The sequence below is a fragment of the Coregonus clupeaformis genome, chromosome 25, assembly GCF_020615455.1.
Source record: "Coregonus clupeaformis isolate EN_2021a chromosome 25, ASM2061545v1, whole genome shotgun sequence".
NCBI classification, from domain to species: domain Eukaryota; kingdom Metazoa; phylum Chordata; class Actinopteri; order Salmoniformes; family Salmonidae; genus Coregonus; species Coregonus clupeaformis.
This window is the reverse complement of record NC_059216.1, coordinates 20,241,224-20,266,009: the sequence shown is the minus strand read 5'-3', so window position 1 is coordinate 20,266,009 and position 24,786 is coordinate 20,241,224. Positions and strand designations below refer to the sequence as shown.

The 24,786-nt window shown below is 45.3% G+C and overlaps 1 protein-coding gene across 1 annotated transcript in view; it reads right to left on the bottom strand.

The window, feature by feature from the left end:
* Positions 1-21,410, bottom strand: part of paplna (papilin a, proteoglycan-like sulfated glycoprotein) — a 126,826-nt gene extending 105,416 nt beyond the window's left edge. The window contains exons 1-7 of the mRNA XM_041847385.2: positions 21,006-21,410; positions 18,208-18,263; positions 17,874-17,956; positions 16,425-16,528; positions 10,681-10,741; positions 9,737-9,839; positions 4,670-4,800 (exon numbers count right to left, since the gene is read on the bottom strand). Of these exons, the coding sequence (XP_041703319.2) occupies positions 4,670-4,800; positions 9,737-9,839; positions 10,681-10,741; positions 16,425-16,528; positions 17,874-17,956; positions 18,208-18,244 (519 nt within the window). The 5' untranslated portion in view covers positions 18,245-18,263; positions 21,006-21,410. The remainder of the gene's footprint in view (positions 1-4,669; positions 4,801-9,736; positions 9,840-10,680; positions 10,742-16,424; positions 16,529-17,873; positions 17,957-18,207; positions 18,264-21,005) is intronic.
* Positions 21,411-24,786: the final 3,376 nt, after the last annotated feature.

The window sequence follows — 24,786 nt, the reverse complement described above, 5'->3', positions numbered from 1 at the left end:
ATAGATACTAGACCTATAGGGAAAGATAGATACTAGATAGATACTAGACCTAGGGGGAAAGATAGATACTAGACCTATAGGGAAAGATAGATACTAGATAGATACTAGACCTAGGGGGAAAGATAGATACTAGACCTAGGGGGAAAGATGGATACTAGACCTAGGGGGAAAGATAGATACTAGACCTAGGGGGAAAGATAGATACTAGACCTATAGGGAAAGATAGATACTAGACCTAGGGGGAAAGATAGATACTAGACCTAGGGGGAAAGATGGATACCTGACCTAGGGAGAAAGATATATACTAGACCTAGGGAGAAAGATAGATACTAGACCTAGGGGGAAAGATAGATACTAGATAGATACTAGACCTAGGGGGAAAGATAGATACTAGACCTAGGGGGAAAGATAGATACTAGATAGATACTAGACCTAGGGGGAAAGATAGATACTAGACCTAGGGGGAAAGATAGATACTAGATAGATACTAGACCTAGGGGGAAAGATAGATACTAGACCTAGGGGGAAAGATAGATACTAGACCTAGGGGGAAAGATAGATACTAGACCTAGGGGGAAAGATGGATACTAGATAGATACTAGACCTAGGGGGAAAGATAGATACTAGACCTATAGGGAAAGATAGATACTAGACCTATAGGGAAAGATAGATACTAGATAGATACTAGACCTAGGGGGAAAGATAGATACTAGACCTAGGGGGAAAGATATACACTAGACCTAGGGGGAAAGATAGATACTAGACCTAGGGGGAAAGATAAATACTAGACCTAGGGGGAAAGATATACACTAGACCTATAGGGAAAGATAGATACTAGACCTAGGGGGAAAGATAGATACTAGACCTAGGGGGAAAGATAGATACTAGACCTAGGGGGAAAGATAAATACTAGACCTAGGGGGAAAGATATACACTAGACCTAGGGGGAAAGATAGATACTAGACCTAGGGGGAAAGATAAATACTAGACCTAGGGGGAAAGATATACACTAGACCTAGGGGGAAAGATAAATACTAGACCTAGGGGGAAAGATAAATACTAGACCTAGGGGGAAAGATAGATACTAGACCTAGGGGGAAAGATAGATACTAGACCTAGGGGGAAAGATGGATACTAGACCTAGGGGGAAAGATAGATACTAGACCTAGGGGGAAAGATAGATACTAGATAGATACTAGACCTAGGGGGAAAGATAAATACTAGACCTAGGGGGAAAGATATACACTAGACCTAGGGGGAAAGATAGATACTAGACCTAGGGGGAAAGATAAATACTAGACCTAGGGGGAAAGATATACACTAGACCTAGGGGGAAAGATAGATACTAGACCTAGGGGGAAAGATAAATACTAGACCTAGGGGGAAAGATATACACTAGACCTAGGGGGAAAGATAAATACTAGACCTAGGGGGAAAGATATACACTAGACCTAGGGGGTATTTGAGAAGCTCTGAAGATCTCCTCAGTGGGGTTTTCTCAGAGCCTTACATGACTGATAACCTAGGAGATTTAGGAAGAGTAGAAGGCATGTGTGAACTGACTTTCACTACTTATTACAGTAGGGTTCCCCAACTGGCAACCCACATGCTTTTAATACAGCAGGTTTCCCCAACTGGCAACCCACATGCTTTTAATACAGCAGGGTTCCCCAACTGGCAACCCACATGCTTTTAATACAGCAGGGATTCCCCAACTGGCAACCCACATGCTTTTAATACAGCAGGGTTCCCCAACTGGCAACCCACATGCTTTTAATACAGCAGGGTTCCCCAACTGGCAACCCACATGCTTTTAATACAGCAGGGTTCCCCAACTGGCAGCCCACATGCTTTTAATACGCAGGTTTCCCCAACTGGCAACCCACATGCTTTTAATACAGCAGGGTTCCCCAACTGGCAACCCACATGCTTTTAATACAGCAGGGTTCCCCAACTGGCAGCCCACATGCTTTTAATACGCAGGTTTCCCCAACTGGCAACCCACATGCTTTTAATACAGCAGGGTTCCCCAACTGGCAGCCCACATGCTTTTAATACGCAGGTTTCCCCAACTGGCAACCCACATGCTTTTAATACAGCAGGGTTCTCCAACTGGCAGCCCACATGCTTTTAATACAGCAGGGTTCTCCAACTGGCAGCCCACATGCTTTTAATACAGCAGGGTTACCCAACTGGCAACCCACATGCTTTTAATACAGCAGGGTTACCCAACTGGCAACCCACATGCTTTTAATACGCAGGTTTCCCCAACTGGCAACCCACATGCTTTTAATACAGCAGGGTTCCCCAACTGGCAACCCACATGCTTTTAATACGCAGGTTTCCCCAACTGGCAGCCCACATGCTTTTAATACAGCAGGGTTCCCCAACTGGCAACCCACATGCTTTTAATACAGCAGGGTTCTCCAACTGGCAGCCCACATGCTTTTAATACGCAGGTTTCCCCAACTGGCAACCCACATGCTTTTAATACGCAGGGTTCCCCAACTGGCAACCCACATGCTTTTAATACAGCAGGGTTTACCAACTGGCAGCCCACATGCTTTTAATACGCAGGTTTCCCCAACTGGCAACCCACATGCTTTTAATACGCAGGGTTCCCCAACTGGCAACCCACATGCTTTTAATACAGCAGGGTTCCCCAACTGGCAACCCACATGCTTTTAATACAGCAGGGTTCCCCAACTGGCATCCCACATGCTTTTAATACAGCAGGGTTCCCCAACTGGCAGCCCACATGCTTTTAATACAGCAGGGTTTCCCAACTGGCAACCCACATGCTTTTAATACAGCAGGGTTCCCCAACTGGCAACCCACATGCTTTTAATACAGCAGGGTTTCCCAACTGGCAGCCCACATGCTTTTAATACAGCAGGGTTTCCCAACTGGCAACCCACATGCTTTTAATACAGCAGGGTTCCCCAACTGGCAACCCACATGCTTTTAATACAGCAGGGTTCCCCAACTGGCAGCCCACATGCTTTTAATACAGCAGGGTTTCCCAACTGGCATCCCACATGCTTTTAATACAGCAGGGTTTCCCAACTGGCAACCCACATGCTTTTAATACAGCAGGGTTCCCCAACTGGCAGCCCACATGCTTTTAATACAGCAGGGTTCCCCAACTGGCAACCCACATGCTTTTAATACAGCAGGGTTACCCAACTGGCAACCCACATGCTTTTAATACAGCAGGGTTCCCCAACTGGCAGCCCACATGCTTTTAATACAGCAGGGTTCCCCAACTGGCAGCCCACATGCTTTTATTTGAGCAAAACATTTTGATTTGATTTATTTTTTTGTGAATTTCTATTGTTGGACATAAAAGACTGTAAAAACAGCAGGAAATCAGCTCCAAGTGATTTACATTTTGGAAATCTGTTCCCAAGTATTCCCACACATAATAGAGAGACTGAAGTCATGGTGAAACTGTAGTCATGGTGAAACTGAAGTCATGGTGAAACTGTAGTCATGGTGAAACTGTAGTCATGGTGAAACTGTAGTCATGGTGAAACTGAAGTCATGGTGAAACTGAAGTCATGGTGAAACTGAAGTCATGGTGAAACTGAAGTTATGGTGAAACTGAAGTTATGGTGAAACTGAAGTCATGGTGAAACTGAAGTTATGGTGAAACTGAAGTTATGGTGAAACTGAAGTTATGGTGAAACTGTAGTCATGGTGAAACTGTAGTCATGGTGAAACTGTAGTCATGGTGAAACTGTAGTCATGGTGAAACTGAAGTCATGGTGAAACTTAAATCATGTTGAAACTGAAGTCATGGTGAAACTTAAATCATGTTGAAACTGAAGTCATGGTGAAACTTAAATCATGTTGAAACTGAAGTTATGATGAAATTGAAGTCATGGTGAAACTGTATTTATGGTGAAACTAAAGTTATGGTGAAACTGAAGTCATAGTGATAATGTCTGTTGATAAATTCCATTCACACTCCCCTTCAATAATCACAATGCACTTCTGTTATTAACCTTAAGTGAAATCCTACCTTACAGACACCGTCCACACAGACACACAGACACACAGACACTAGTGCTGAGCGATTAACCAAAGTGTCGGTTATTTTTCGTTTTTTAAACAACTAATTGACTGACTTCGGTTCAATTATTTGAATTCCATTTAATGTTATTTATTTTCTGTGAGCCCAGTGCGCACTACGCACAGTTTCTCTAGAGATAAGTCAGATCCAGCCTGAACTGTGCGATGTAGTAGGAAGTTCTAAAAAAGTTTAGCGTGTAAAACGTGGTAATTAACTACAATGACGATAATCCATCTACTTGTCCAGTCTGTGTGTCTTTTACGCCTGCTACGGAAGAGAGAAGAATGTGCAATCGTGAGGTGATATAGAGACCAGCTGTAGCGAGGTATCTCTACCTGAAAATACATGATCTAAGTGATTGATAGTTGGTATTCAGCAGTCATTAAAGTATGCCTTATTTACTTTGAAGAACCACTAAAATAGTGATTTAGTCAGACAGCGTAGAAAGCATTAATAGTTTCATTCTGTGTCGTTAAAGCACTCAACCCACATACCACATAGTTAAAAATATTATTAAAAATAATAAATCAAAACCGAAAACCATAATTACTTTGAACCGAAACCTAACCGACCACACACACACACAAAGCCTACCTTACAGACGCCATCCACACACACGTCTTTCCTCCCGGGGTGGCAGGGTGTACCGTCAACCACAGCTGTCTTGTGACGGTAGAAGAAGTTCTCTCCCCTGGGTATACAGTTCAGCTCACAAGGGTTGTCCGCTGGTGGGGGTGAGAGACAGACACACAGGGTGAGAGACAGACACACAGGGTGAGAGACAGACACACAGGGTGAGAGACAGACACACAGGGTGAGAGACAGACACACACAGGGTGAGAGACAGACACACATGGTGAGAGACAGACACACAGGGTGAGAGACAGACACACAGGTTGAGAGACAGACACACACAGGGTGAGAGACAGACACACAGGGTGAGAGACAGACACACACAGGGTGAGAGACAGACAGACACACACAGGGTGAGAGACAGACACACACAGGGTAGAGAGACAGACACACACAGGGTGAGAGACAGACACACAGGGTGAGAGACAGACACACACAGGGTGAGAGACAGACATACACAGGGTGAGAGACAGACACACAGGAGTGAGAGACAGACACACAGGGTGAGAGACAGACACACACAGGGTGAGAGACAGACACACATGGTGAGAGACAGACACACAGGGTGAGAGACAGACACACAGGGTGAGAGACAGACACACACAGGGTGAGAGACAGACACACACAGGGTGAGAGACAGACACACACAGGGTGAGAGACAGACACACAGGGTGAGAGACAGACACACACAGGGTGAGAGACAGACATACACAGGGTGAGAGACAGACACACAGGGTGAGAGACAGACACACAGGGTGAGAGACAGACAGACACAGGGTGAGAGACAGACACACAGGGTGAGAGACAGACACACAGGGTGAGAGACAGACACACACAGGGTGAGAGACAGACACACACAGGGTGAGAGACAGACACACACAGGGTGAGAGACAGACACACAGGGTGAGAGACAGACACACAGGGTGAGAGACAGACACACACAGGGTGAGAGACAGACACACACAGGGTGAGAGACAGACACACACAGGGTGAGAGACAGACACACACAGGGTGAGAGACAGACACACAGGGTGAGAGACAGACACACAGGGTGAGAGACAGACACACAGGGTGAGAGACAGACACACAGGGTGAGAGACAGACACACACAGGGTGAGAGACAGACACACATGGTGAGAGACAGACACACAGGGTGAGAGACAGACACACAGGTTGAGAGACAGACACACACAGGGTGAGAGACAGACACACAGGGTGAGAGACAGACACACACAGGGTGAGAGACAGACACACACAGGGTGAGAGACAGACACACACAGGGTGAGAGACAGACACACACAGGGTGAGAGACAGACACACAGGGTGAGAGACAGACACACACAGGGTGAGAGACAGACATACACAGGGTGAGAGACAGACACACAGGGTGAGAGACAGACACACAGGGTGAGAGACAGACACACACAGGGTGAGAGACAGACACACATGGTGAGAGACAGACACACAGGGTGAGAGACAGACACACAGGTTGAGAGACAGACACACACAGGGTGAGAGACAGACACACAGGGTGAGAGACAGACACACACAGGGTGAGAGACAGACACACACAGGGTGAGAGACAGACACACACAGGGTGAGAGACAGACACACACAGGGTGAGAGACAGACACACAGGGTGAGAGACAGACACACACAGGGTGAGAGACAGACACACACAGGGTGAGAGACAGACACACACAGGGTGAGAGACAGACACACAGGGTGAGAGACAGACACACACAGGGTGAGAGACAGAACACACAGGGTGAGAGACAGACACACAGGGTGAGAGACAGACACACACAGGGTGAGAGACAGACACACACAGGGTGAGAGACAGACACACAGGGTGAGAGACAGACACACACAGGGTGAGAGACAGACACACAGGGTGAGAGACAGACACACACAGGGTGAGAGACAGACACACACAGGGTGAGAGACAGACACACAGGGTGAGAGACAGACACACACAGGGTGAGAGACAGACACACACAGGGTGAGAGACAGACACACAGGGTGAGAGACAGACACACACAGGGTGAGAGACAGACACACACAGGGTGAGAGACAGACACACACAGGGTGAGAGACAGACACACACAGGGTGAGAGACAGACACACACAGGGTGAGAGACAGACACACACAGGGTGAGAGACAGACACACACAGGGTGAGAGACAGACACACAGGGTGAGAGACAGACACACAGGGTGAGAGACAGACACACACAGGGTGAGAGACAGACACACATGGTGAGAGACAGACACACAGGGTGAGAGACAGACACACACAGGTTGAGAGACAGACACACACAGGGTGAGAGACAGACACACAGGGTGAGAGACAGACACACACAGGGTGAGAGACAGACACACACAGGGTGAGAGACAGACACACACAGGGTGAGAGACAGACACACACAGGGTGAGAGACAGACACACAGGGTGAGAGACAGACACACACAGGGTGAGAGACAGACACACACAGGGTGAGAGACAGACACACACAGGGTGAGAGACAGCACACACAGGGTGAGAGACAGACACACACAGGGTGAGAGACAGACACACACAGGGTGAGAGACAGCACACACAGGGTGAGAGAGACAGCACACACAGGGTGAGAGACAGCACACACAGGGTGAGAGACAGACACACACAGGGTGAGAGACAGACACACAGGGTGAGAGACAGACACACAGGGTGAGAGACAGACACACACAGGGTGAGAGACAGACACACAGGGTGAGAGACAGACACACACAGGGTGAGAGACAGACACACACAGGGTGAGAGACAGACACACAGGGTGAGAGACAGACACACAGGGTGAGAGACAGACACACACAGGGTGAGAGACAGACACACACAGGGTGAGAGACAGACACACAGGGTGAGAGACAGACACACACAGGGTGAGAGACAGACACACACAGGGTGAGAGACAGACACACACAGGGTGAGAGACAGACACACACAGGGTGAGAGACAGACACACACAGGGTGAGAGACAGACACACAGGGTGAGAGACAGACACACAGGGTGAGAGACAGACACACACAGGGTGAGAGACAGACACACAGGGTGAGAGACAGACACACACAGGGTGAGAGACAGACACACAGGGTGAGAGACAGACACACACAGGGTGAGAGACAGACACACACAGGGTGAGAGACAGACACACACAGGGTGAGAGACAGACACACAGGGTGAGAGACAGACACACACTGGTTGAGAGACAGACACACACAGGGTGAGAGACAGACACACAGGGTGAGAGACAGACACACACAGGGTGAGAGACAGACACACAGGGTGAGAGACAGACACACACAGGGTGAGAGACAGACACACACAGGGGGAGAGAGAGCACACACAGGGAGAGAGACAGACACACAGGGTGAGAGACAGACACACACAGGGTGAGAGACAGACACACACAGGGTGAGAGACAGACACACACAGGGTGAGAGACAGCACACACAGGGTGAGAGACAGACACACACAGGGTGAGAGACAGACACACACAGGGTGAGAGACAGACACACAGGGTGAGAGACAGACACACACAGGGTGAGAGACAGACACACAGGGTGAGAGACAGACACACAGGGTGAGAGACAGACACACACAGGGTGAGAGACAGACACACAGGGTGAGAGACAGACACACAGGGTGAGAGACAGACACACAGGGTGAGAGACAGACACACACAGGGTGAGAGACAGACACACAGGGTGAGAGACAGACACACAGGGTGAGAGACAGACACACACAGGGTGAGAGACAGACACACACAGGGTGAGAGACAGACACACAGGGTGAGAGACAGACACACACAGGGTGAGAGACAGACACACACAGGGTGAGAGACAGACACACAGGGTGAGAGACAGACACACAGGGTGAGAGACAGACACACACAGGGTGAGAGACAGACACACAGGGTGAGAGACAGACACACAGGGTGAGAGACAGACACACACAGGGTGAGAGACAGACACACAGGGTGAGAGACAGACACACAGGGTGAGAGACAGACACACAGGGTGAGAGACAGACACACACAGGGTGAGAGACAGACACACAGGGTGAGAGACAGACACACAGGGTGAGAGACAGACACACACAGGGTGAGAGACAGACACACACAGGGTGAGAGACAGACACACACAGGGTGAGAGACAGACACACAGGGTGAGAGACAGACACACACAGGGTGAGAGACAGACAGACACAGGGTGAGAGACAGACACACAGGGTGAGAGACAGACACACAGGGTGAGAGACAGACACACAGGGTGAGAGACAGACACACAGGGTGAGAGACAGACACACAGGGTGAGAGACAGACACACAGGGTGAGAGACAGACACATTTCTTTGACCTTTTCTCATCTGTAGTCATTCCTTTACCAGTAATATATTTAAATGGCCCACCTCTTTAAGGAATACCTGGGATAGTATAAAAGTCATCCTTCTACCCCCCCCCCCACAAAAAAATAAATAATATATATATATATATATATATATATATATATATATATATATATATATATATATATATATATAAAACAAATGAAAATAAAAATATACTATAAAATAAAATATATTAAAAAAAATAATTTTAAAGTGGTTGTCCCACTGGCTATCATAAGGTGAATGCACCAATTTGTAAGTCGCTCTGGATAAGAGCGTCTGCTAAATGACGTGAATGTAAATGTAATGTAAATGTCCGCTGAACATTGTTGTTCAGTTCACTGTATTCCAAGTCAACACACTTACAGTATACAGTCATTACCAAACCTTATACCCCTAATTACAGTATACAGTCATTACCAAACCTTCTACCCCTAATTACAGTATACAGTCATTACCAAACCTTATACCCCTAATTAGAGTATACAGTCATTACCAAACCTTATACCCCTAATTAGAGTATACAGTCATTACCAAACCTTATACCCCTAATGACTTGCCCCAATGCAACCTTGCCTCAGGCTCTCCTGTCTTGACTCACCTCCATAGTATGGAAGCCACTTGTAGCGTTTTCCCTGGAAGTCAGATCCATCAAACTGAGAACACTGTTCCTCTCTGAAGTCTCTGGATCCCTCTGGGCAGTCCTGTGTGATACACAATGAGAGGTATGGGGTCAGGGATTAGGGGTCAGAGGTCAGGGATTAGGGGTCAGGGATTAGGGGTCACAGGTCAGGGGTTAGGGGTCACAGGTCAGGGGTTAGGGTCAGGGGCTAGGGGTCAGGGATTAGGGGTCAGGGATTAGGGGTCACAGGTCAGGGGTTAGGGTCAGGGCATGGGCAGAAAGACAGCGCACTATTGTACAACACCTTGTTTTTGTTGGTTCTTTCCCATCAATGTCTTGGTATGAACTGAACATAGAAAATATGGTTGATTCCCAAAGATTAACAACTGATCTGACAGCTGTGAGAGAGTTACACCAACAGTAGGTCTGTGTGATTTAAGACATAAATCAGATATATTATATGTATCAGAGAGGATGACGTAGAGACAGGAGGAACTCCACAGGTGTATAGCTATCATCAATCAAATCAAATCAAATCAAATGTTATTGGCCACATGCGCCGAATACAACAGGTGCAGACATTACAGTGAAATGCTTACTTACAGCCCTTAACCAACAGTGCATTTATTTTTAACAAAAAAAGTAAAAATAAAACAACAACAAAAAAAGAGCAGAAGTAAAATAAAATAACAGTAGGGAGGCTATATATACAGGGGGGTACCGGTGCAGAGTCAATGTGCGGGGGCACCGGCTAGTTGAGGTAGTTGCAGTCACGGTGAGAAGAGGGTTTTATGGGTGAATCACAAGAATTTACCTGACATCAAGATCAAATACTAAAGCAATAAGGCATGAGAACCCGTGGGTTATAGTGGATAACACCATTAAGGGATGTACTTAGGCACGTCACCAAGAATGTTGTTTACCTGGATGTTACATGAGCGGTAGGACTTGTCTGGTCCCACACAGCTGTTCCCTCCATCAGTCCTACCAACCAAGAAACAGAGAAAATAAAGAAGTTATTCATTGATTAACCCAAACAGAAAGATGGGAGGTTTTTTCATGAGAAGCCATTCAATGTAGCCTGGTCCCAGTTCTGTGCTGTCTTGCCACTACATGTTTGGCATGACAATGACCTAGGAGTTGGCAAGACAGCACAAACAGATCTGGGACCAGGCTATATTCAGTGAGCTCCAGGGTGAAGTTCATCCTAGGTACAGATCGAGGACTAGCCTCCTTCTCTTCCTCCTCCTCATCTTCCTCCTCCTCCTCCTCCTCTCCCCCCTCCTCCTCATCTTCCTCCTCCTCCTCATCTTCCTCCTCCCCCCCCCCTCCTCCTCCTCCCCCTCCTCCTCATCTTCCTCCTCCTCCTCTTCCTCTTCCTCCTCCTCCTCATCTTCCTCTTCCTCCTCCTCCTCATCTTCCTCCTCCTCCTTGGGCTTGTCATGCCCAAGGCTCAATACCAGACATGTTCCACCTTTTATGAGTCCATGAGTAAGAGGCTGAAGCAGGAACATGTAAGGGAGGGGAGTGTTATTTCTCCATGATTTAAAGCCTGGAGCTAAGGGAGGGCAATGGGAAAGTAATGTTATTATTGAATGAGTCCATGAGTATATTGGGTAAACGCCTGAAGCTACGGTGTTATTCACTTCATCCAGGCTCAGACTCCTCCTCCTCCTTTTCACACCGTTCTGTTTGAACAACATGGCAACATCTGTGAAGGGAATGGCTGTTTCCCAAATGGCTTCCTATTCCCTTTATAGTGTACTACTATTGACCAGAGCCCTTTACAGAAGAGCACTACATAAGGGAAAAAATAGTGTCATTTGGGACTTATTGACTTATTGTAAAGTGGAGTTGAAGTCAACAGAGTGATGGGGTCTAATAGTGGAAAGCAGGGGTGTGGCTGGTGACTAATGTTCCTGATGAGACACAACACAACACACCAGACAGGAGCCAGGTAGCCATGAGGTTGGGCTGGCTTCCCAGAGCTACTTGCCTCTCATTCATAGTTCACCCCGAGGGCAGGCTGACTGTGTAGGTGGAGCCGTGGCAGCATTAATGATAAAGGTGTTTAACCGTAGCCATGGCGACAGGGCGTGGCTGGAGATAAAGGCACAATAGATCTCTCTCTCTCTCTCTCTCTGTGTCTCTGTGCTCTCTCTCTCTCTCTCTCTCTCTCTCTCTCTCTCTCTCTCTCTCTCTCTCTCTCTCTGTGTCTCTGTGTCTCTCTCTCTCTCTGTGTCTCTCTCTCTCTCTCTCTCTGTGTCTCTGTGTCTCTCTCTCTGTCTCTCTCTCTGTCTCTCCCTCTCTCTCTCTGTGTCTCTCTCTCTGTGTCTCTCTCTCTGTGTGTCACTCTCTCTCTATCTCTCTCTCTCTCTGTGTCTCTCTCTCTGTGTGTCTCTCTCTCTCTCTCTCTCTCTCTCTCTCTCTCTGTGTCTCTCTCTGTGTCTCTCTCTCTGTGTCTCTCTCTGTGTGTGTGTCTCTCTCTCTCTCTCTCTCTCTCTATCTCTGTGTCTCTCTCTGTGTCTCTCTCTCTGTGTCTCTCTCTCTCTCTCTCTCTCTCTCTCTCTCTCTCTCTCTCTCTCTGTGTCTCTCTCTCTCTGTGTCTCTCTCTCTCTGTGTCTCTATCTCTGTCTCTCTCTCTGTCTCTCTCTCTCTCTCTCTCTCTCTCTCTCTCACTCTCTATCTCTGTGTCTCTCTCTGTGTCTCTCTCTGTGTCTCTCTCTCTGTGTGTGTGTCTCTCTCTCTCTCTCTCTCTCTCTCTCTCTCTCTCTCTCTCTCTCTCTCTCTCTCTATCTCTGTGTCTCTCTATGTGTCTCTCTCTCTGTGTGGGTCTCTCTCTCTCTCTCTGTGTCTCTCTCTCTCTGTGTCTCTCTCTCTCTCTGTCTCTCTCTCTCTCTCTCTCTCTCTCTCTGTGTCTCTCTCTCTCTCTCTCTCTCTCTCTCTGTCTCTCCCTCTCTCTCTCTACTATATATATATAAAAGTATGTGAACACCCCTTCAAATTAGTGGATTCGGCTATTTCAGCCACACCCGTTGCTGACAGGTGTATAAAATCGAGCACACAGCCATGCAAACTCAGCACAAGAACTGTTCGTCGGGAGCTTCGTGAAATGGGTTTCCACAGCCAACCAGCTACACTCAAGATCACCATGGACAACGCCAAGCGTCGGCTGGAGTGGTATAAACCTCGCCGCCATTGGACTCTGGAGCAGTGGAAACGCGTTCCGCAGTCCGACGGAAAAATCTGGGTTTGGCGGATGCCAGGAGAACGCTACCTGCCACAATGCATAGTGCCAACTGTAAAGTTTGGCGGAGGAGGAATAATGGTTCGGGCTAGGCCCCTTAGTTCCAGTGAAGGGAAATCTTAATGCTACAGCATGCAATGACATTCTAGACGATTCTGTGCTTCCAGTTTGGGGAAGGCCCGTTCCTGTTTCAGCATGACAATGCCCCTGTGCACAAAGTGAGGTCCATACAGAAATGGTTTGTCGAGATCGGTGTGGAAGAACTTGACTGGCCTGCACAGAGCCCTGACCTCAACCCCATCGAACACCTTTGGGATGAATTGGAACGCCGACTGCGAGCCAGGCCTAATCGCCCAACATCAGTGACCTACCTCACTAATGCTCTTGTGGCTGAATGGAAGCAAGTCCCCCGCAGCAATGTTCCAACATCTAGTGGAAAGCCTTCCCAGAAGAGTGGAGGCTGTTATAGCAGCAAAGGGGGGACCAACTCCATATTAATGCCCATGATTTTGGAATGAGATGTTGGACAAGCAGGTGTCCACATACTTTTGGTCATGTAGTGTATTTTATTACGATATTTCCATGTCCCTTCAACTGACAATCATTTTAATTGATTTGACTCAGAAATAATTTCTGATCCAAAATACAAGAACCTACATGTGAAATGAACCATGACATCAGTGAGCTGTGCTTCGGCACGTCTAGGAAGCTGTCTCTGTTTGAATAAACTCACTGAGATCTACGCATCACCAGCCCTCAGCACAGAGGCCGCAGGCCCAGCCCTGGAAAAGCACTTTCAGCTTAGAGGTTGTTCCTTTAACACAACACTAAATCCTGACTCACCCTTGCCATCACTCTGGTTACGTCCCAAATGGCAGCCTATTCCCTATGTAGCGCACTACTTTTGACCAGGGCCCATAGGGTTGTGGGCTAAAGTAGTACAGTATGTAGTGAATAGGGTTCCATTTGGGACGTAACCCTCAATCAGACAGAGATAGCTGCTGACTAACGACGGTTTTGCGATCCCCATCATAATCCGCTGGTTTATCTTTTGGGCAGCATTGATCACAGCTACAAGAGGAAGAATAGAGTCCCTCATATAATAATAATAATAATAATAATATGCCATTTAGCAGAGGCTTTTATCCAAAGCGACTTACAGTCGTGCGTGCATACATTTTTTGTGTATGGGTGGTCCCGGGGATCGAACCCACTACCCTGGGCGTTACAAGCGCCGTGCTCTACCAGCTGAGCTACAGAGGACCACCATATATACAAGCAAGCACCTCAGGAAGGTGTAGGTGAAGTAACCCCCGGAGGGATGTTTTGGAGAAACAGGGTCTTACTGGGGAACACTGAAAGGTTATAGACTATGAAGAATAAAGTTGAAGTCCCTCATACACCTCTTTAAGGAACACCTGGGATAGGATAAAGTAATCCTTCTACCCCCCCTTACCCCACCCCACCCCCCTAAAAAAATAAAAAAAATACATATTGTAAAGTGGTTATCCCACTGGCTATAAGGTGAATGCACCAATTTGTAAGTCGCTCTGGATAAGAGCGTCTGCTAAATGACGAAAATGTAAATGTAAAATATACAAGCAAGCAGGAAGGGTTTGAGGTGTAGTGACCCCAATGACCCCCTGAGGCTTTTTTTGGGAAGCACATACTGTACTTCACATTCCCCTCTCTCTCCATACAGTACACTAAGATCACATTATAACCAGGTGCAAGAGGGAACATGCAGGCTGGATTCCAGCTATATGATTTATGGACAACGCTGGTACTGTGTACCAAGCTGGCAGAACAGGCTGGATATGACCTCTCTCTCTCTCTCTCTCTCTCTCTCTCTCTCTCTCTCTCTCTCTCTCTCTCTCTCTCTCTCTCTCTCTCTCTCTCTCTCTCTCTCTCTCTCTCTCTCTCTCTCTCTCTCTCTCTCTCTCTCTCTCTCTCTCTCTCTCTCTCTCTCTCTCTCTCTCTCTCTCTCTCTCTCTCTCTCTCTCTCTCTCTCTCTCTCTCTCTCTCTCTCTCTCTCTCTCTTCTCTCCCTCTTCTCTCTCTCTCTCTCTCTCTCTCTCTCGCTCTCTCTCTCTCTCTCTCTCTCTCTCTCTCACAACCACCGTTCCGTGAAAATGGCAGAACTGGCAATAACGTGTTTCTTGCCCTGTCCCAACCGAACACACAGTTAACTAGTTCCCTTCTCATCTTCTGCTGGTTTCACGGCACGCTATCAGTGCAGAAGACAACACCCAACTTAAAGATAGATCCCGTTCAAAGTTAAAGAGCCACTCCCTGTGATCTTGCCTGGACATAGTACAATCATAACCACATCCATAACTCCATGGTGTTTCTTTATAACATGATATCATCATAACCACATCCATAACTCCATGGTGTTTCTTTATAACATGATATCATCATAACCACATCCATAACTCCATGGTGTTTCTTTATAACATGATATCATCATAACCACATCCATAACTCCATGGTGTTTCTTTATAACATGATATCATCATAACCACATCCATAACTCCATGGTGTTTCTTTATAACATGATATCATCATAACCACATTCATAACTCCATGGTGTTTCTTTATAACATGATATCATCATAACCACATCCATAACTCCAGGGTGTTTCTTTATAACATTGGCAATCTCACTATGTGGCTTTGTGTCAACCTAAACATGATGTACCTTGTAAAACACAGCTACACTCTGTTGGAAAGAGTCATGTCACGTCCAACAAAGAAAGAAAGAAAGAAAGAAAGAAAGAAAGAAAGAAAGAAAGAAAGAAAGAAAGAAAGAAAGAAAGAAAGAAAGAAAGAAAGAAAGAAAGAAAGAAAGAAAGAAAGAAGGAAAGAAAGAAAGAAAGAAGGAAAGAAGGAAAGAAAGAAAGAAAGAAGGAAAGAAAGAAAGAAAGAAAGAAAGAAGGAAAGAAAGAAGGAAAGAAAGAAAGAAGGAAAGAAGGAAAGAAGGAAAGAAAGAAAGAAGGAAAGAAGGAAAGAAAGAAAGAAAGAAGGAAAGAAAGAAAGAAAGAAAGAAGGAAAGAAAGAAAGAAGGAAAGAAAGAAAGAAAGAAAGAAGGAAAGAAAGAAAGAAGGAAAGAAGGAAAGAAAGAAAGAAAGAAAGAAAGAAAGAAAGAAAGAAAGAAAGAAGGAAAGAAAGAAAGAAGGAAAGAAGGAAAGAAGGAAAGAAAGAAAGAAAGAAGGAAAGAAAGAAAGAAAGAAAGAAAGAAGGAAAGAAGGAAAGAAAGAAAGAAAGAAAGAAAGAAAGAAAGAAGGAAAGAAGGAAAGAAGGAAAGAAGGAAAGAAGGAAAGAAAGAAAGAAAGAAAGAAAGAAAGAAAGAAAGAAAGAAAGAAAGAAAGAAAGAAAGAAAGAAAGAAAGAAGGAAAGAAAGAAAGAAGTAATCTCTTACCTCTGGGTAAGACATCTCCTGGTTCTCATGGTAACCCCACTCCCACAGCTCCGGCTACATTCACCATAGGGACTCCATTCCTCCCAGTATTCCCCATTGGGCAGCTGGACATATACAACAACACATTATGGTCTCCGTCCCAAATAGCACCCTATTCCCTATGTAGTGCACTACTTTAGACCAGGGTCCACAGGGCTCTATAGGACTAGGTTGCCATGTGCCGCACTCTGGTGTAGTGGTCAAAGCTTCTGACTCCAGACCACATATAATCCCCCCCTATATAACACAGTACTGTAACACATTCACTGCAAGGCCAAAAGTATGTGGACACCTGCTTGTCCAACATCTCATTCCAAAATCATGGACATTAATATGGAGTTGGTCCCCCCCCTTTGCTGCTATAACAGCCTCCACTCTTCTGGGAAGGCTTTCCACTAGATGTTGGAACATTGCTGCGGGGACTTGCTTCCATTCAGCCACAAGAGCATTAGTGAGGTTGGGGACTGATGTTGGGCGATTAGGCCTGGCTCGCAGTCGGCGTTCCAATTCATCCCAAAGGTATTCAATGGGGTTGAGGTCAGGGCTCTGTGCAAGCCAGTCAAGTTCTTCCACATCAATTTCGACAAACAATTTCTGTATGGACCTCACATTGTGCACGGGGGCATTGTCATGCTGAAACAGGAAAGGGCCTTCCCCAAACTGTTGCCACAAAGTTGGAGGCACAGAATCGTCTAGAATGTAATTGTATGCTGTAGCGTTAAGATTTCCTGAGCCCGGACCATGAAAAACAGCCCCAGACCATTATTCCTCCTCCACTAAACTTTACAGTTGGCACTATGCATTGGGGCAGGTAGCATTTTCCTGGCATCCGCCAAACCCAGATTTGTCCGTAGGACTGCCAGATGGTGAAGCGTGATTCATCACTCCAGAGAACGCGTTTCCACTGCTCCAGAGTCCAATGGCGGCAAGCTTTACAACCCTCCAGCCGACGCTTGGCATTGCACATGGTGATCTTAGGCTTGTGTGCGGCTGCTCGGCCATGGAAACCCATTTCATGAAGCTCCAGACGAACAGCTATTGTGCTGACGTTGCTTCCAGAGGCAGTTTGTAACTCGGTAGTGAGTGTTGCAACCGAGGGCAGATTTTTAAGCAGGGCAGAAATTTGACGAACTGACTTGTTGGAAAGGTGGCATCCTATGACGGTGCCACGTTGAAAGTCACTGAGCTCTTCAGTAAAACCATTCTACTGCCAATGTTTGTCTATGGAGATTGCATGGCGGTGTGATCGATTTTATGCACCTGTCAGCAATGGGTGTGGCTGAAATAGCTGAATCCACCAATTTGAAGTGGTGTCCACATACTTTTTTTCCCCCTCGTAACAATTTGTATTCACTGAATACAATAACAATGTAATACAACACTATTGAGATGTACATCATGTCTTCTTACCAGGAGAGCTGGAACCAAGAACAGCTGCAGGACAGCCAGACACCACAGCATCTTCGTTTTTTCACTGGTGGAGACGACCTGGTCTTAACAATGAGATTATAACAACTGGTTTTACTAACATTTACAAATGCGAGAGTAATGATTAATAAACGGTGGGCAAACGGTTTGTAAATGCCTTTTCAAATGGTTTATTACCGAACGTTAAAAGTGTTCGCTTCCAGTTGTTCTACAGTCATTATTATGAAATGATTTTCAAGTTCTACATGTCATGTGAGATGTCTATGGTGAAAATAAAATCAGAAAACAGAAAGAATTAGGATTTTCGTTTACCTACCTTGGCTTTTTCTTGTTCCACAATTCACCAAGACCATTGCATGGAGACCTTATAGTCTGTGAAAAACAGAGAACATGGCTCAAACGTCAACATCAATAGTGATGCTATACTAAGCAGTGTGGGAGCTACCCAGCAAGCACATTTTGTTTTTGGTTTCCCATTGGTTCAACATTCTGAGAACGGAGGTGTTCTGTTCTGTGAACGTACATTTTTAGGTTGCAGGGAGGTTCTGAGAACGTTTTACTATGGTTCCCTGAAAGTTTTCCTGTGAGGTTTTATTAACGTTACGTTTATTAAATTATAGGTTATTTGAAGGTACTCAAAATAACTTTCAGAGAAAAAATTTCAATAAGACTTTTAATAACACTGGTAGCTTAGTTTGGGTTAACTGTTTTGAAGGTGCAAGCACAGATCTAAATGTTTACTTCGAAGCAAGCAACACTGAACCACGAGGGAGAGCACCAGCTGTTCCAGACGACTGTGTGATCTCGCTCTCCGTAGATGATGTGAGTAAGACCCTTAAACAGGTCAACATTCACAAGGCCGCAGGGCCAGACGGATCACAAGGCCGCAGGGCCAGACGGATCACAAGGCCGCAGGGCCAGACGGATTACCAGGACGTGTACTCAGAGCATGCGCTGACCAGATGAAAAGTGTCTTCACTGATATTTTCAACCTCTGCCTGACCCAGTCTGTAATACCTACATGTTTCAAGCAGACCACCATAGTCCCTGTGCCAACGCCAAGGTAACCTGTATAAATGACTATCGCCCCGTAGCAGAGCGAGGCAGAACAGCAGGCAGCGGACCCTCTGGTCTGGAGTGATCTGACTGTCCGTAATTGCCCTCACTTGAAGGTTGTTAATGGAGTCAGCGGCTCTATGAGCCTATTGTTATCAGCTTATTACTGTTACTGTCAGAGTTAGAGGAGTTCAGGGCAGAGACCCAGTCACAGGATTCAACTTTCACTAACACCATCAATAGACTGATCAGCACAAACTCTGCACTCAGAGTCCCATTCCTTGACCACATGCACAAACACACGTGCATCCACATCTACTGTATATACACACTAACACACACTCTACACACACTGTACACACAAACAAATACACACTGTACACACAAACAAATACACACTGTACACACAAACTAACACACACTGTACACACACTGTATACACACTGTGAAGGAATAAGCCGTTCAATAAAGTAATGCATATTTTAATAATAACTTCTTTATTCAATGCTGTGCTAACAGAATAAAGTAAGTACAGTCATGTGTTTCTGTGTGTATCCTCAACATTAACTATTCATTTCATAGAAAATAATAGAAAATAAAATAATCTAATAGAATGGAATGGAATATAATAGAATAACAGGGAATTCTTTGGAGTGAAATAAAGTGACTCTGTCCCCACACTGCCATGCTGCTGTAGTCTCACAACCTCAAACCCTGTTAGGGAAAAAACTACAGGTAGCCTCGGTCTATCGTCAGTTTGCTCTGTGAGGGTAGCCTCGGTCTATCGTCAGTTGGCTCTGTGAGGGTAGCCTCGGTCTATCGTCAGTTGGCTCTGTGAGGGTAGCCTCGGTCTATCGTCAGTTGGCTCTGTGAGGGTAGCCTCGGTCTATCGTCAGTTGGCTCTGTGAGGGTAGCCTCGGTCTATCGTCAGTTGGCTCTGTGAGGGTAGCCTCGGTCTATCGTCAGTTGGCTCTGTGAGGGTAGCCTCGGTACATGGAAGGTGACAGAAGATGGTGTCACTCGGTGATGGAAAAAGTACCCAATTGTCATACTTGAGTAAAAGTAAAGATACCTTAATAGAAAATTACTAAAGTAAAAGTGAAAGTCACCCAGTAAAATACTACTTGAGTAAACGTCTAAAAGTATTTGGTTTTACATATACTTAAGTATCAAAAGTAAAAGTAAAAGTATAAATCATTTCACATTTTTATTAAGCAAACCAGATGCCAGCCACTCCAACACATAGACATTCATTTACAAACCAAGCATTTACGTCCATTATTTTCTTTAGGAATGTAGTGGAGTAGAAGTAAACGATTTCAAAAATATAAATAGTAAAGTACAGATACCCACAAAAACTACTTAAGTAGTACTTTAAAGTATTTTTACTTAAGTACTTTACACCACTGGTGTCACTAGCCTACAACTCCATATGAGCAGCAGCGGCTGATCAGGCAGGACCCACTGGGCACAGACGGCTGATCAGGCAGGACCCACTGGGCACAGACGTCAGTTCAACATCTAGTTTTGATTTACATTTGCTTGAGTTGTCAAGTAACATGAATTCAAGTTGAAATAAAAATGAAAATATTCACAATGTCATTGGATTTAGGTTAAAAATTGGATTTTAAAAAATATGAAATGTCCTTGTTGATCACTTTTTGCAAATCCAATCAGTTTCAACGTAATCACATTGATTTTTTTGTTGTTGTTGAAATTACGTGGGGAAAAGTTGATTTAATACGTTTTTGCCCAGTGGAGATGCGTTATCCTCTCCAACAGGAGAGGGTACGCTGTGTTCTGCTCTGTAAAACACTTAAGACTACTTTGGGAGAAAACATTTAGAATGACTTTTGCTGAACTGAAGGTAGCACACGTTAATGAAAAATAGGAATGAATAGTTTATTAGTAGCTGGTAGCCTGCCTACAGATCAGAAATATGTGAAAAGTAACTCCTTTAAAAGCTTAGTATTGTGCGCAAAAATCTTGCCTCGCGAAGCTATTTTTACTAATACATACAAAATCCCAGAAATCCTAATAAAAGTCGTTAGAACTTACCCGTTGAGCGTTTTCTGGTCCCTTCAACTATCCAAAACACCTGATGAATCCTTGCTGCGCTGTTCTGCTGTGTTGTGGTGCCTCCGCAGACGCCGTTCTAATGTTACCTGCTGCCTCCGTCTCTCTCTGCAGGGGAGTGTTTTAGTTGTGAGCCCTGTGCCCAACTCCTGACGATGTTATCTAGCTGCAAGACCCTTTTCCTTTCTCTTCCCAACAGGACATTGAAAAGAGGAGAAGCAGTCCAGTCGGTGTTAAAACCTCTGTGTGCGTCACTCGGCCTAACCGCATCGTGCCAGGAATCTGCGTGGTGGTGATTACAGTGTGCCAATGTACAGAACTCCCGACTGGGGAGAATTATTGCGAGGCTATAATTTCAGATTGTAAAAATAACTGTTAATGAACGCTTGTAGATTTTAAGATCCTTCTTATCAGAATGAATGTGCAGGATAAACTTTTTTATGAGTTATTCTCGTTTTTACATACCAGTGGCCCTCTAATCTTGGTTACCGAGAACTAAAATTCTTTCGCGCAAATGTGTCATTTCCTGTTGATGAGAATCTGTCCAGGAGAGATTAGTGGCTCACACACAGTACTGTTATTACAGCTTTACAGCATGGGCCATATGAGTTTAGCAGTGTCGGATTATTATAGTGTAATAATGAGTTATGATGTTTAATAACAGCTTCGTTAATACCAGGGTTTTACAAATATATTAATAGACCTATAATAGGGGTGACCACACGTCCCGGATTGATGAGAACTGACATGCCAAGGAACCAGTTGGAGGGGCCTTTGATTTCCATAGGTGGGTATGTTTCTTCAAGGGACCTCCTATGTGTGCACAGGCTTTATGGGTGTTATGGTAAAGACCTTAGATCGCCACGGTGGAGGTGTCATAATACCCATAAAACCTAGCAGTCAAACAGGGAAATGGTTCCAATCGTTTTTCCACCATTCATTTTTCCCATTGGGGATTTTAGAAACACTTACAATAAGGGCTGTCTTTCGTGTAGGCTTACCCTGGCGTGAGGTTTTGATAAGCATGTAAATCTCTCTCGGACAAGGTGACTTTTAGCAATATTTTCAGCCTTATTTACTCTCAGAATCGAAAATGCTAATTAGCATTGTCTTGTATTGATGTGACCTGCCGATATATGACGTTGCCACATCAGGAAAGGAATGTGGAGCTTGTTACACGGACAGTGATGGAGTAAAGACATGTTGAAGTTTACCTCTTGAGTCTGGTTGATTTAATTCAGTATCATATCTTAACTTAGCACAAGTTGTAAGTATAGGATTGAACAAGCATCAAAGTAGACATCATGCAAAACTACAAATCCCTGCAAGCTCCTGCACATCATCTTTTTTATTTTATTTTTTGTCATTTTTTAGCAGACGCTCTTATCCAGAGCGACTTACAGTTAGTGAGTGCATACATGATTGTATCTTCAGATATTTTAGATGCTTTTCCCTGACAGCCGCAACTCAATCAGCTAGGCCTATTGCCACACGTGCTGCCCAAATCGCTTCCTCAATAGGTATATGCCAACACACTTGGGATTTGAAACAATCCACAGCAATTTTTTTTATAAAGAAGCTAATGATCCTCTTTGGCTAAGTCATGTTCTCTGGTGAAGTATTTTGACAGGAGTAATTACAGTGAGGGAAAAAACTATTTGATCCCCTGCTGATTTTGTACGTTTGTCCACTGACAAAGACATGATCAGTCTATAATTTTAATGGTAGGTTTATTTGAACAGTGAGAGACAGAATAACAACAACAAAATCCAGAAAAACGCATGTCAGAAATGTTAGAAATTGATTTGCATTTTAATGAGGGAAATAAGTATTTGACCCCATCTCAATCAGAAATATTTCTGGCTCCCAGGTGTCTTTTATACAGGTAACGAGCTGAGATTAGGAGCACACTCTTAAAGGGAGTGCTCCTAATCTCAGTTTGTTACCTGTATAAAAGACACCTGTCCACAGAAGCAATCAATCAATCAGATTCCAAACTCTCCACCATGGCCAAGACCAAAGAGCTCTCCAAGGATGTCAGGGACAAGATTGTAGAGCTACACAAGGCTGGAATGGGCTACAAGACCATCGCCAAGCAGCTTGGTGAGAAGGTGACAACAGTTGGTGCGATTATTCGCAAATGGAAGAAACACAAAAGACCTGTCAATCTCCCTCGGCCTGGGACTCCATGCAAGATCTCACCTCGTGGAGTTGCAATGATCATGAGAACGGTGAGGAATCAGCCCAGAACTACACGGGAGGATCTTGTCAATGATCTCAAGGCAGCTGGGACCATAGTCACTAAGAAAACAATTGGTAACACACTACGCCGTGAAGGACTGAAATCCTGCAGCGCCTGCAAGGTCCCCCTAATCAAGAAAGCACATATACAGGCCCGTCTGAAGTTTGCCAATGAACATCTGAATGATTCAGAGGAGAACTGGGTGAAAGTGTTGTGGTCAGATGAGACCAAAATCGAGTTCTTTGGCATCAACTCAACTCGCCGTGTTTGGAGGAGGAGGAATGCTGCCTATGACCCCAAGAACACCATCCCCACCGTCAAACATGGAGGTGGAAACATTATGCTTTGGGGGTGTTTTTCTGCTAAGGGGACAGGACAACTTCACCGCATCAAAGGGACGATGGACGGGGCCATGTACTGTCAAATCTTGGGTGAGAACCTCCTTCCCTCAGCCAGGGCATTGAAAACGGGTCGTGGATGGGTATTCCAGCATGACAATGACCCAAAACACACGGCCAAGGCAACAAAGGAGTGGCTCAAGAAGAAGCACATTAAGGTCCTGGAGTCCAGTCTCCAGACCTTAATCCCATAGAAAATCTGTGGAGGGAGCTGAAGGTTCGAGTTGCCAAACGTCAGGCTCGAAACCTTAATGACTTGGAGAAGATCTGCAAAGAGGAGTGGGACAAAATCCCTCCTGAGATGTGTGCAAACCTGGTGGCCAACTACAAGAAACGTCTGACCTCTGTGATTGCCAACAAGGGTTTTGCCACCAAGTACTAAGTCATGTTTTGCAGAGGGGTCAAATACTTATTTCCCTCATTAAAATGCAAATCAATTTAGAACATTTTTGACATTCGTTTTTTCTGGATTTTTTTGTTGTTATTCTGTCTCTCACTGTTCAAATAAACCTACCATTAAGATTATAGACTGATCATGTCTTTGTCAGTGGGCAAACGTACAACATCAGCAGGGGATCAAATACTTTTTTCCCTCACTGTAAATAATTTTGGCAAAACGTAAATTTACTTGACGGGAAGCCAGCATCTGAACAGTGCAATCGCCAACACTCCTTTCCAATTCGCAAGAGGCTGAAACCAGATGATGAGATGCTCATGTCTCCGCCCTGACAATGGGAGTCGTTGTCCCAAAGGAGGGAAGGCAAGCTTAGGTCTGCATAATATTCCCAGATAAACGCTTTGGGCGTATTCTGGACAGATTTTGTCGAGAGTGAGCCGTCTCGCTTCGCTTCTTCCTCTCTGCTAAAACTATTACCGGAGAAAGCAACCGATCGAGCGAAACAGCGCCCCTCTGTCTTACTATGTGTAGCCCATGTATCTGATCCTGTATGGCCAGAAATAGTATGACATGCCATACTCTTTTTGTCCAGACAGTATAAGATAAATGGTCTACACATACTGAGACAGAGGGGGCGCTGTTTCGCTCGATCGGATGCTTTATCTGAGATTGATGCGTCTTTCTGTCGGCGCACGACTCGGTCAAATAAATGATCAATAAATGACC